General features: G+C 41.6%; 2 protein-coding genes across 2 annotated transcripts; one reads left to right on the forward strand and one right to left on the reverse strand.

Moving 5' to 3' along the window:
• On the forward strand, positions 1–10926 carry LOC136444056 (galactosylceramide sulfotransferase-like). Its single transcript, XM_066441516.1, has 3 exons — positions 1–439; positions 8490–8651; positions 9031–10926. Exons 1-3 carry the CDS (start codon positions 219–221, stop codon positions 10256–10258), a joined length of 1611 nt encoding a protein of 536 aa, XP_066297613.1. The 5' UTR covers positions 1–218; the 3' UTR covers positions 10259–10926.
• LOC136444057 (centromere protein S-like) lies at positions 10806–14504 on the reverse strand. Its single transcript, XM_066441517.1, has 5 exons — positions 14369–14504; positions 13465–13588; positions 13033–13066; positions 12519–12585; positions 10806–11979 (listed from the first exon to the last, which is right to left on the reverse strand). The coding sequence occupies exons 1-5, from the start codon at positions 14423–14425 to the stop codon at positions 11851–11853; spliced, it is 411 nt and encodes a 136-aa protein (XP_066297614.1). The 5' UTR covers positions 14426–14504; the 3' UTR covers positions 10806–11850.
• Between the last annotated feature and the right edge of the window lie 74 nt (positions 14505–14578).

The following is a 14578-nucleotide window of genomic DNA, read 5'->3' on the forward strand; positions in this document are numbered from 1 at the left end:
TGCAGCCGAGGCTAGGCGTTCGCAGGTCTGCAGAAACCAATGACCAACCTGTAGTTTCACCCATCCCCCGTCACAGCTGACCGAGCTGACTAATTGTGTGAAATTTCGGGGTCCGCCCGTTCCGAATCGACCGCGTTTATCAAAGGAAACGTTTTCCCGTGCTCTGTGCCAAGGATGAGCTGTGAGGTTGAGCGGGTACACCCCGAGCTGTGAGCGCCATGCGGGAGGGAGCGGGGCGGTGGTGGAGCGCGCGGCGGCCCCTCCTCAACCGGCTTGCCGCCGCGGCCCTCATCAGCGGCACCTTCAGCTGCGTCTTCTTCATCTACCTGACCGGACAGCAGGAGTCTGCCCTCTTCAAGGCGTTCAGTGGAGGAAGGAGGGGGCTGAAGACGTGGAACGAGTCAGAGACGCAAGTAGGAAACGTCTTGAGGGATGGAAGGTATTTCGTAGGATGCCATCATGTCATTATGTGCCTCCGCCGAAGAGTTCGATTTGGTTCGGTTTTGCCATTGTGTGCGTTTATGTGTGTGTGTGCGTGCACGCGATTGTGTGTGTGTATGTATGTCTGCGCGTGCCTGTGAGTGTGTGTGTGCGTGCCGTATTAACAGAATATAACTCAATCATTGAATCTTAATTGGGTTTCAGCATCGAGTATATCTCGTTGTAAATGGATTTTTGTTTTCCCAATATTGAATTAGATTCCAATGCAGGGATTATTTCAAGGATTCCTTATAGTTTTGAATGGCAGGTATTCTGTATTCCATAATGAAATGAAGATCTGACCCCTACATAACTCCCTACACATCCAGCGTTGGCACACCAGTGAAACGTTACGTGTTTTTCTCTGGCAATATACTAAGCAATCTAACAGGACTGATTGGAAGAAGTAGCGGTCAGGATAAATACAATATGCATATGTGTTTTGCGGTTTTCTTCTTGATATATATACTTGACGGAAGGTTATGCTCTGTATTTTCTAGTTCTCGTGTCACCACCACTATTTGACAGCACATTTGAAAGTACGCCTAAAGGCTGCCCAGTAGCCTAGCTATGTAGGGGGAAACACGTTTACTTCACATGCGGAATGTGGTGTAAAATAGCCTTATATCTTTAAGAGTCTCTCAAAAGACTGTTGTTGGTAGATACGGCGTAAGTGTTGGCTGCGTTGGAACTTAAGATTATACAGTAACACATACCAGAAAGAAAAGGTTTGTGGTTCAACTACTTAACTACAAATACGTTCGCATCTTCTGGGATTTGGAAAAATACGTCTTTGTAAAATGATGTGTGGATAAGCTGCTAGGGAACGTAAGATTCTAAGATAGTATTGACAAGGACGAAAAGGCTACGCCACAAAGTGCGTGGTTGAGGATACAGTTGTATCTCATCTTGGACCTTAAAGTGCTCTTTTTGCTTTGTGGAGATAGACTTCCTCGCCCAAGGCCGTCTTCAGTATGTCTGTTATTTTCTTGTAAACCGTGCACTGCATAGTCTTCTTGTTGTCATGCGTTATCAATCAATGTACATCCGTTTGTTTGGCTTCTGGCGCTACCATGGATCATTGTGCCCCACTCGGGTAAGGGTAGAGAAACACGCACATCAAATAACGCCCGTCACTTTTCATTAAGAAAGCCATTTTCTAAATTTCGGCAGATTCACTTTAGGTTCAAACATGAAATCTGCGCTTGTTTCATTTAATCCGATTTGAAAGAGGTGCCACAACACGTAAGGTTCGAAAATTCAATTTACTCAAGTGTCGGAAAGAGCTTTCCTTGCTGTTAAGACTATTTCAAGGAGCTAGGGATTTAGTTCGATAACACAGTCACAGCCCACCAGCAAATTCCATTCACTTAGACGCCTAAAACTGGAGGCGTCTGTGTAAATACAAGGAGACCAATGTTCAGTGTCAGAAACATGTGGAGACAGGAATGGCAAGTCGCGGATTTGCGTAAACAATTTTTCCCGACATCAACAAAACCGTGCTGTGAGGGTGGTGCGTCACCATTGCTAGCCTCGATAGTAGCCTCCCTCTCGGCTGAGGTTCTGACTTTGCCGGTGTTAGGTTATGAATGCGCAGTAATTTCCTGTTGGTACCGCGTTCTGATGGCAAATATAATGTGCATTGGCCGGCACGGTAAAGATATATATTGGTTGACCATATATTGAGACTAGCAGAAGACCTTAAGATAGATGGTTTTGTGAGAACACTTCCTCCAGGTTTACTTGAACAAATACGGACCACCACAAATCATTGTCTGTACCAAAAAAGAAAGAAAAGAAAACCACTTTCAAATCTATAACCTAAATGCTTAGCAAATTCCACGTCATTGGAGACTAAAAATTACAACGTAGCGCCTTTTGAAAAGTCAGTGGGGCAAAATGCCGGAATAAGGAAAACACGAATAAAGCAGATAAAGTAATCTGTATCCCTCTCTTTTCGGGGGTGGATCAATATGATAAAAAGTATCAAAACGTTAGCAACCCAGCAGGGATGTTTTACCATAAAGATTGAAAATACTGGTAAGCAGTGGCCCTTTTATGACAGCCATTCTTACTGATTATAGCTAGGTAACTAACTCCTAATCTCCAAGCAGATCTATCCACGAGGGCAAAATCGTATCAGCTAGCCAGAGAAGCTCCAGCCAGCCCCCAGCCTCCCTTCTCTGGCTGACTGGAGCTTCTCTGGCTGGCTGATAAGTTTTGCCCGCGTGGAGATCTGCTTGGACGTTAACTGACTCCTCCGAGTGGGCGCACTGTGCTGGGCGGAACGACAACGTTCCCATTTAATTCCTAGGAGACTTCGGGAAGTTTACGATGGGATGTTTGCCTTGCTCCTAAACGCCAGCCGCGCAAAGCCTGCTCACGAGACTACCGTTACCACCAACCTCCGCCAATGCGTCACGTTGATATCGCGTGATGTCGGAAGCCTCAATTTGTTGATACTGGAAACGACAGCGAGCGAAAAGATCAATGAACCCCATTATAGAACCTTCCCGTGGGAGCCGGCGGAAGGAAAATATTAATTTCGAGGTGTGGAAACGAGATTCCTCCGCGTAGGAAACAGTAGGAGGGGATTAAAGACGGCGAGGTTTGGTTTTACAGAGACAGGGCCCGCGTGAGGGGTTTCCTTCATCACACATGGAGAAATGCGGTCCTCGGTTTATTGATTTATCATCTAATGGTTACTCCCACTAGCTAGACGCTAGACAACTCCGTGCACAGTTACAATGAAATAACCATACATGCCCAATATCAAATCAAGATAAGAAATCAGAATGATTACAAAGAATTGGGTTGCATTACAAAAATGCAAAATGACAAACTAGGACCATGAAATATAAAGATAAGACAAAAACAACATCATAGCTGGCAAGACTGACGACCCAACAATTCTGCAGTCCTATGCCCCCCCCCCCAAAAAAATAATCATATCGCTTGCTTCTTGGTTGAGGCTAAAGATTTGAACCTTTTAACGCATCTTCATATTATCACCCTTATAACAAGATCATGCAGCTCCCCATTGCAATTACCGTGCAGTTTTCTGTGGCATAGCTTTTAGAATAGTTGATCAGTAAGGTTAGCTTATGACTTTCATAATTCATGGCAAATCGTATCATCCATTGTTCCCGATGCAATTGATGTAATTGATTGACTAATCAATTGATTGACTAATTTAATTTGAAAAATGTTGCCGAGCACGGATGGACTTTCCTGGCATAGAACGATGAGCACGACTGTCAAAGGGTCACAGCGGGCCAAAAGGCGAAGTGCTTCTTGCATTCCTTTTGCGGTTTTCGTTTGAGCAAAGAATGATGAAGTATGCCGCAAGATATAGCTGAGAATCTATAACTTGGCTTGCTGGTTGTGACTGGGAAATTCAACATAAATAGATACATGTAACGTGTTTCCTTTATCTTCTCTAAGTCATTTCGGTTCTCATTTAATCAAGAACTGTTGGGGTTGGAACGGGATTCTGTTGTGAGGACGGCTGGTGAATGATGTTCGACCTGCATGACTATTCACAGTTAGCCTCTACTAGTCTCCAGACGTGGCTGGAAAGAGAAAAATCGGCCAAATAGAGGAGGAGGCCAGCCGATAGATACACGTGGCAACTTTGCTGGCCAACTCCTCTATTTGGCCGGTTTCTACTCTTTCCAGCCACGTCTGGAGCCTGGGAGAGGCTAATTCGCAGTACTTACTCGAGCTCGTGAAAATGCATGCCGTAGTCTGTCACAATTTCCCACGGTTCGACACTGAAAACATATTTCGGCAAACGCCCTCGGTACACCGACCTATAAATAATTTTCTGTTTATCGTGGTACCGATGGAGAAGTACAAAAATTAGCACAAAAACATCGCTCCTTTGTGGAAGAAATAACAAAAAAACGTGGAAGAAAAATACCCTTCCTGTCCTAGTATTTGTTAATAGACATTTAAACAAAGAAAAATATGTGCTTTTATCTAATCAAAAGCATTAATGTTTTGTAATGATATTCAGGGTGCGAAAATTACCATAGTAACCGCTCTTCATAAATAAGAAAAAAGCTATGGTCATGACCTTACTATACTGTCCATGAAACCAGGTCATCCATAAGCTATTCCTAACGTCAAGTTCAAGGTAAAATTGCTGCGAACTATCGTTAACATTTCCCTCTGCTTCATAAAAAACGCGCATGTTGTACATAATACGGTGCTCAGTACGCTCGTATCTCAGTAACAGTATTGGACATTGATTTTTGCTGTTGTAAAGTGTCGTTGCTTCATTTGCACTGCGTCACACGTAGCGTGTAACACCTTACTGAAACATGTCACGTATAAATCAAACACAAAAAATCTATCAGGAGTTTGAGCTACGTTCAGCGATATGGAAATCAGAAAACGATTCTGAGGAACAGAAGGCAATTGATGATTTAATGTGCACTCATTTTCTATTCAATTGCTTAATTTACACTGCGTCACACGGTGACTTGTTCAATTAAAAGCATGTAGCGTCGAGTTCGAATTTCTCCATATTACTTAGGAATTGAAAACAAGATAATCCACCCAAAGGATACTGAGCTACGATTGGCAATATGTAAATCGGAAGCTACATTTCACACCCATTAGATAGTACATTGTACGTGTAACAGACTCAAGTGTCATCGCTTCATTTGCACTGCATTAAACGTAACTTGTACCTAAGCGAGTAGCACCTTTCTACTCATGTTTTAAAATGCTTTTTTGAAAACAGTACAATTCACCACAATGTGTTTTTGTGTTTGTAAGGGTCGTTTCTATGGGTGACCTGTCCGAAATAAAGAAATTTAATTCAATTCAATGATATCATTGAGCTACAGGAATTGAATAAGAAACTACTGCACATCCATGAAACCGTAATCGACTTCATTTGCACTGCGTCACACGCGACGTGTACTTTGCCAGTAGCGCTTGAATTGTTAAAACGTGTCACGTACGGATCAAATAAAGGGTTTGGGTTACGCAACGCAGTTTGTAAATCAAGGATTTATGCACTTGCACTTGAATAGTGAAGTGGTTCAGTTGCACTCCATCACATGCGACGTGTACTCTATCCAGTTCTGCCTTGTAAAAGCGTGCAATATTTAATCAATCAATCAAACTATACAATCCATCGAAAGTATTTTGAGATTCGGTCGGTAATATGTAAGTCAGAAATTATTGCATAGCCTGTAAACAGTAATAAAGTGCCATTACTTCATTAGCATGGGCGTGTACCCCATCCAGTTGCGCTTTTTTTAAACGCGCCACGCATGAATAATGCACCAAACACCTTAACGGTTCGGGCTACGCAAGTCAATATGTAAAAAAAATAAATTTAAAATGCTTCCTTTCCACATCTCGCATTAATTCACAGACATTTTTTGTTGACGTCATCAAAGTAACGTACTTACTTGTATGTCACTAGCTTTCAAGCACGTATCTACAATAAAGTTGCTATTAGTTTTCGCTTCGAATTTACTAGTCAAATCCATCCTGAACTATACATAGCTTGACAAACCCCTGGCAACAAAACCTTGCTCTAGAAACAGCATAGAAACTTTCTGCTTTATGTGCCACTAGGCATGAAAAAAGAACCACCGCCACATGCATATTAATAAACCCAACACTGCAGCAGCAGCTAGCCAACCTGTGCGCTGGCATGGTACCCATCCATGCCGATAAGACATTTCCCCGATATTGCGCCCAGCTCAATACCCGTGTCCAATTTTGCCGGATTTGCGTTTGGCCGCTCCAATAACCCCACACTCGACAGGGGCAATAGTGAAGCACATATTGGGTGTGAACACCGGGTGCTGAACGCTCCCTGCGGTAATCTAGGGGTGTGAGATGGGCTCTAAGTTGTTTTTACAGACGTTATAAGCATTCTGAAGCCTAGTCGAACTCTTATTTCCAACACAAAAATTGAACTTACTGAAATATTCGACTGTTTAACTCCGTCGAGAGCAATTTTTGTGTTGGAAATTACAGTTTTCAACTTTTACAACTTTGCTTCATACTGATTTATTTCAACCAGCACAGATGAACTTACAAGCTAAGTCATAATTGGCTTAAATGCAGTGTCTTACTTTTCATGACCGACCTTAATGACTAATTAATCAAACCATTTTTTATGTCTCAAACTTTATAACTAACACCATCTCTCATAATTCCACCGAGTGACCGTCACATGTAAAAAGACAGAAAAGATGGCAAATTTAAAGAGGTCTTCAAATGCTGTATCAGTAATCCCCGAAGTCTGCACACTCAAGATATCCAGCTGTTCATCATCACTAAGTTATTGTCTACAGTACTAAAGCCTTGACAATAACACCGGTACCGTTTCTTTTTAATATGACGGTCTTAGGGTACCCGGCGGAATTATGTGAGTTGACGTTGTGTTGCCAGGTGCAGGATAAATAAACGATCATTCACTTATTTATTCATTTGTCAACTATGCCTTAGGGTATTTCTGCAAGACTAGTCTCAATATATAATATTAAGGTATGCAGCGGAATCTAATTTTACTTTCAAAGCTGTCATTTTATTTTGATTTATCAAATATAGTTGATTCCCAAGAGGCTCTATGATGCTATGTCCTCATATGACATGCAAGTCGGCATGATGATGCGAAATGATACCAAATTATGATATACAATATTAGGTATCATTTTTGATAATCTTTTTTCATTTTGAGGCTACCAATTTCCACCTGCTGAAGACATTCGTAGCCTATCATTATACTGATTTGCATATCGAATATTTGTAGAGAGTAAACCTTAATATCTTGTTGTGTGGTACAAAATGAAAGCCCATCCAGATTTAGATAGATTGAAAAGACCTTTTCCTACCGCACGTTTTACATAGAAAAATAAAAACGTTGAACTGATGCTTTACAAACATTTTCAGACACAACTTTGCACCCTGACCTTCTCCCTGCTGCCATCATCCATCACCAATACAACGTTTTGCCCTTAGCATGCAGAAAGTTAAGTTACCAGTGGTTTATGATCCTATTTAGATTAAACAAGATAGTCTAGATCTGTTGCGTACATATTATGTAGCGGAACGTCACCATTTCACAGACGAGTACCTCTCCTACAAATCTCCTGCCAGCCTTCGGCTTGTAGAGACTGATATATCGCCCCGTATCGCGCGTTACGCATAACTGCGAAGTATGACAACGTCAATGTAACTACCATATAATAATGCAAGCCTACGTACGTACTTCCTATCATATATACTATTAGCCCTTGGGGCCCAAGCTGTCATGATACCGATCTTTAAGAGTTGCAAGATTGACGTCTGACGTATTGATTGGCTGTTGTACTTGCCGTTCCAGGCCTGGGGGTTCCGGTAAGGGCTGAAGTTTATTACGGGGCGTGTAGAATGAAGCGTTATCTACGCGAGAAGTAATTACAGGGGGTGGGAATTTGGATTAGATTTCTAATAGACCAGGCAAGGTCACCCTTCAACCGTATAATCTCGGCAGACTGCACGTATTCCATATGAGTGCGATCTGTATGGTGCTCAGCACCAAGGCTAAAGGGACAGGCTTGTGCTTTTGTGCAAGGATGGAGTTCAGCACCAAGGACAGGTCTGTAGATTTTGCATGGATGGCGTTTAGCACTAAGGACAGGTCTGTAGATTTTGCATGGATGGTGTTTGACACAAAACACAGAAGCGGTGTGTAGTTGGAGTTCAGCACCAAGGGCAGGTCTCTATATTTGTGTGTGGAAGGTACTCAGCACCAAGGACATGTGCGTTTTATTTTGTGTGCGTGCGTGCGCGTGGCTGCATCAAGGACAGATGTGATTGTGAGTGTACGGTTATGCATAGATGATGTTCAGCACCTAGGACAGGTCTATATATCGGTGTGTATGTATTTGCAGCACGTGTGTTTGGTCTTCTTTCAAAGTGTGATTACTTGCACATGTGCTGGAAAGTATGAAACCTAATATACCCTTCTTCATTTTTTTGTTGTTGTTTACCAGACAGGAAAGTTGGCTGTGGTCCAGTGAGACAGAGAAGGGGAAGACATGTGAGAAGAAGAAAGACTTCGTGTTTGTGAAGGTTCACAAGGCCGGGTCCACCACTACAGCCTGTATCTTCCAACGGTTTGGTTACGAACATGGGGCTACGTTTGTCTTACCAAGGTGGCTGATTTGATTCTTCAGAAATATATGCCTCTCATCTTATGCTTCTATTTCATTCAATCGACTGACTAACATAGTATCCGGCTTGAATTGACAAACAAAAACATGAAATTACTTGTTGATGTTTCTAGACTACCCATAATATCAAACTAGTTAGAGCCAAAGTCTTTACCTAGACAATGAAATATTTCTATGTGTTCTTTTCATTCAATAACTTATATTATGGATATCAGCTGAGTGTGCTAACGTATAAGCATCGTTTGTATCTGTTTGTAAACTAAAAAGTGATTGATAATGATGATGATATCCGAATATGTATGGTTAGATTTTAGATTTTCCATCATGTTTTTCTTCTTCTTTCAAATATATCCCGACACAGAAACCACAAGAGTGACATCGGCTGGCCCAACCTACTCAAGATGGAGGACCTCATTCCTTCGGCAGGTGGCGCTTTCAACATACTGACAGACCACATCGTGTACGACCGACGTCTGACGGACCACCTCATGACCCCCAACGCGGTTTATCTCACCATCTTACGTCATCCTCTCGACCAACTCAAGTCCGTCTTCAACTGGTTCCATTTACCGCACGAGTACCAACTCGAGCACTCTCACAACCCAATCGCGACGTTTCTAGAAAACCCGGAAAAGTACCAAGACCCTTACGTCACGAGTCGACAGCACAGGGACCCGTTTTCGCTCACGAAAAACTTCATGTCGTTCGATCTTGGGTACCCCATGGGGCTTACCGACGACCAGGCTGCGATTGAAAACTTCGTCACACAGTTGGACAAAGAGATGTTCCTAGTTTTGATTCTTGAACATTACATGGAGTCCTTGGTACTGCTGAAGAGGTTGATGTGTTGGAGAATACAAGACATCTTGTACGACCTGAAACCCAAGAACCAGAGGCAATATGCATACAGGACAATGGAGCTCCCTGAGAAGTATAAGAAAAAGCACCAAGAGTGGAGTAACGTGGATTATGCTTTGTACAATCACTTTAATCGATCCTTATGGAACAAAATTAGCCAACAAGGGGACGACTTCGCAAGGGAGGTCGAACATTTTGACAAGGTTGTTCAGAAAGTTTCCTTGTATTGTAGGACAGTGAGTGCTCCGGTACAGGGAATCGCACCAAATCTGACATTTCCAAAGTCTCCTTGGGACGACTGGTTCACCGTCGATCCTTTCTTCTGCACCAAGCTCAAGATGCTGTGGCAAGACTGGGAGTATGTCTTGAAGAAAACGCACAAGCTGCCAAGCAATGTCTCACAATCCGTCAAGAACACCATTTCTTACCATCCCATATCGACGCTCACTCCCAGAGATCTTTTAAAAGTCTTTAGCATCACTGCAGGCCCGGAACTCAGGCCCGGTAAAGTAGGCTCTTACGTCAAAAGTAGGCCCTTAATTGTGTACAGGAAACCTGTGAAGCGATATGTACCTAAAGGCATACAGGATGCCAATGTTGTGTATCAGGTCAAGCCGGGTTTTAACCCCAAGTTTCACCACGTAGCCAGGTGGAACAACCAGTATATCGTTGTGAACAGGGACAGACCGATTAACCAGAGCCAAGGTGCCCCAAAGGAAAACAGGGTCTGACAAACTATAATAAGGCACATTCATTTGATTCAGTGGATGGCATTGTATCTAAAAGTGACGTGGTCATGTACCTCCTAAAGTAGACCTTAGGACTCAGGTTTGATATATAAACAATTATCAAATTTTATCAAAACTTTGTCTAAGACACAACATAAACCCAACATTTCACTACTGTAGAGCGTCACCATGTGATGCTATTGTTGCGCCCGCTGCCATGTTGGTGTCCCTATTTTCATACCAGTGACTCAAGGCTCAGACATTAGGGTCATCTCAAATAACGAAGAGGATGCCAGAACTTTACAACTTGCCGATAAAGAACAACAAATTTTGTGTACGCTTTGAAATGCAAATAGGGACACCAACATGGCGGCATCACCCGCCCGCTTCATTGCATGAAAATGGTCTATTTGATGACCTTTTGTTAAGGCCCTTCATCAAGGATATGCTATACGGATAAAAAAAATGCAATAATTCTGCTGTGCATACTTAAGTTATTGTGTATGTACTGCATTCTTTGTAATGTAATTAGTAAGGAAGAGAATGCACATGTGAACAAAAATAATTTTCCTATTGTAAAGAGTGAATTCCATTTGCTTATATTGAAGATAAATGTAAACTTATTTGTTCAAGGCTGACTCAATGCCAAAAATAAAGTCAAAACAAAGATATTTGTGTGTTTTCTTATATGTTGGTATATTTTTTTTTTCTGGCTGACTGCATGATATCTTGGATGGAGTAAAAATATGAAAGTAACAAAACATGATGCAGACAAGACTGGTAACTTAGTATTTGGCCTAGACTAAATGAGACTAGAAGAGTAAATGCTGATATCTCTGTAAGTACTGTACACATTACAACAGAGATGAGAATAAACCATAATGAGGGTGCAACACTAGCCTGTGTTAGGTGCAAAAGCCTTGTGGGTAGAGTGCCTGCTTCAGGTCACGGGTTCAAACCCCAGTTTGGTCATACCAAAGAATTTAAGAAAGGTACACACTGATTTCTGCACTTGACTCTTGTGAGAAAGAGTAATTGATCGCACAACTATGTGGCTCAAGGGCTATGAAAATAGAGATAGGCACCATCCTATGTATACACCGAAAGCTGAGGGAAGGATTTTAACTTCCTAGTCAGTGTTACAAAGTCTCTTCATTGTACCAGCTAGTTGTTGGACAGGCACCTTGGAACATGATTTATGCTAGGGTCACATTTCCTAACCGGGGCCCGGTCGAGCTGTTTGCGGAAACGAAAAATCAAAGTGTACGTCCATAAATTTGCACAAGCTATGCTCTTAAATAATTTTAGGTACGTTTTATGTTTTTGTTGTCTTTTATATCATACTTTTCGTTCCCAAAGACTGCCCGGCCGGGCCTCGGATTGGAAATGTGACCCTAGCATCAGTCAGGCTAACAGGGAAGCATGCCCTTTAAACTTTCCTTGAGAGGACTTGTAGGATTTCCAACTTCAGTTCCCTTAAAATACATGTAGTTAAACCATTTTCCCAATTAAAGTGACCAGCATTGGAGAGGAAATTTCTCATGTATCTGCCAATATGGCAAGACAGCTGTCAAGGATAGGCATGAACAGTGTCATCACATATTAGAGTCATCGTTCTCTGCATCACTGTTGTTAGAGGGTGCCGTCACTTTCTTGGTCTTCTTGGTTTTCTTCTTCTCCTTCTCTGAGACCAGACTGTCTGCCATCTGTGAGATGTGCCTTTCCTGAAACAGAGAGGGCAGGTTTGTTACTTGACACAAACTTAACCTGGATTTTTTTTAAACCAATAAGTCATTTCACAGTTGCTACTGCTCATGTCACATGTGCAGTCATGATGTCTGGTGGCCTAAGGTGAAAGTATAAGGCCCCTGGCTTTAAGAATGACTTACATTTCGACCTCACACCAGATTGCATCACAACTGCACATGAGCACTAGGAACTATGAAATGGCTTAGCGCTGATATCATATGTCCTAGCGATTGGTAATTTGAACCAGAGGAAGGCTGCAGTATGGACAGTTTGTTGTGAGACTTGTTTGTTGTGTTGAAAGAAGATTAAAAGTTGGCTACATCAAAACATCAGCTCATAAATTGTTGTTAGTATTTAGTCATCTTCAGGGGAAATGACCCACCACTTTGGACACAAGGTTTTACCGTCATGCATCATGGGTTTCAGTAGTGAAGTCACACGTGGATGATGATTACAGACACACAAAAAATGTATTAAGATGATATAAATATGACAGAATAAAGAGATTCTTCACCAAAAGCCTGTTTTTTCTTGCCACCAACTTCACATCATCTGCATTCACCACAGTTCTCTTCCCATGCCTGAAGAGATGTAAAGATAATGTATCTTAATGAACTTTAGCTAACTGAAAAGTTAATCTTTTACTGGTCAGAACAGGAAAGATATACACAACATACAATCTGTAGCCCTTTAATGTATTGGGAAAGTTTTACTAGTTCCTTTTGAAAAAATGCAATGACCATGGCTTAACATCCCATCCTAAAGATTTAATGCTACATGTATATGTACATGTTAAAATATTTTATGAGCCTACCTTTACTGAGCATGCGCATCCTTTCATCCATTTACATTTAAGACTAAGGAGAGGTTACCTACAATACTACTACTACAGTAGTTACCACTTGCAAGTCTGACCTCAATGTGGTAAATACTGCATTGTGATTATTTAGTGTTTACGACAATAATAACTTACATTAGAATTAAGGAAAGCCAACAGCAAAGAATATGAAGTATGTAAAACTTCTTACCTGGCAAAAAGCTCCAGGTCAACTGCAAATTCCCCTGTTGGCAGACGTCAGTGAATCAAAATGTCAGTTTAGGACAGGTACAACCAATTTCATGTTATACTTACAGCATTCATTGGATGTGTAAACGAATGGTAGTAGAAGACAAGTCAAATCAAAGTTTATTGCACAACAATTGCATCAGGTATAATGTATGGCATGGCAACTGAAAAGTTAATCTATCACTGGTCAGAACAGGAAAGACATACACAACATACAATCTGTATACCTTTAATGTATTGGGGACAGGTAAGCTATGAGCTATGAACTATCTAAACTAGTGTACTAATCTAAAATCATCGATGCATAATACAATGGCATATGTTTGCCATGTGAGAGGTAACCACAAAAACATAAAACCACCACAAATATTTCCTAATTCACGATAAGTCTTACCACATTTCTTCATGGTTGCCTCTGACATGGCGGCGATGACCTGGCGGGAGAAGGTCACTCCGCTCTCCTCACCGTGATCGTCACACATCTGACCAACCGTGTGGTGCACCGCAGCCTTCAGGCGCTAGGGGGAGATCAATCAATTAATCAGTTAATACTTAATACCCAATTAAACATCTGACCAACCGTGTAGTGCACTGCAGCCTTTAGGCGCTAGGGCCTAGGGGGAGATCAATCAATTAATCAGTTAATAGTTCATACCCCATTAAACAGCTGACCAACCGTGTGGTGCATCACAGCCTTCAGCCGCTAGGGGGAGATCAATCAATCAATCAATACCTCATCACACATCTGGCCAATGGTGTGATGCATTGCAGCCTTCATATGCTGGAGAGAAATCAATAATTTTATCTATCAATCCATCAATCAGTGAATTAATCAACACATTAATTTAATCAATCAATCAATCAATTAATCAATCAATCAATCATCCATTGATTAAATCAATTTATATTAATTATATGTCCTTGCAGTAATTCAAATATAATAAAAATCGCCGGATTTGCTTTTGGCACTGGGATCGATCAAATAATTATCACCCAACTTACCAACCAACTGACCAATCAATCAATCAACCAATCAATCAATCCATTTCTATTAGTCAGTAACCACATATATGATTCACCTAATCCCCGTCTCAAGACATGTTTTTGCAATGATGTTGCTTTGATATAGTCATGAAACATAATTTATGAGGGAGGGGGGTGCCTAGAATTTCAATCGATCTTGTCATCTCCCGAATACTTTTACCTGTTAACCAGTGGTATCCCCTTGACCAAAAACGGCATGAACTAGTTGTAATCGACGTTAAAATGGAAAAAACAACACAGCAAGCCAAGTTTACCTGTGTGTAGGCGACTTGTTCGTAGTCTTCTTCTCCAAACGGGTTACTTTCCGCCATCTTGGATTTCCCGCCAATATCAATGATTCCGTAGCGAGTTATTCGCACAGCGAACGATTCGAGCTCTTGGGACTGAGCATAGCGGAACATTTGTATTTCATTATGTTTGACCAAGGTCAACAATAAAGACGTCAACAAATAACGAATGGTACC

The sequence above is a fragment of the Branchiostoma lanceolatum genome, chromosome 10 (assembly GCF_035083965.1).
Source record: "Branchiostoma lanceolatum isolate klBraLanc5 chromosome 10, klBraLanc5.hap2, whole genome shotgun sequence".
In the NCBI taxonomy this organism is placed as follows: domain Eukaryota; kingdom Metazoa; phylum Chordata; class Leptocardii; order Amphioxiformes; family Branchiostomatidae; genus Branchiostoma; species Branchiostoma lanceolatum.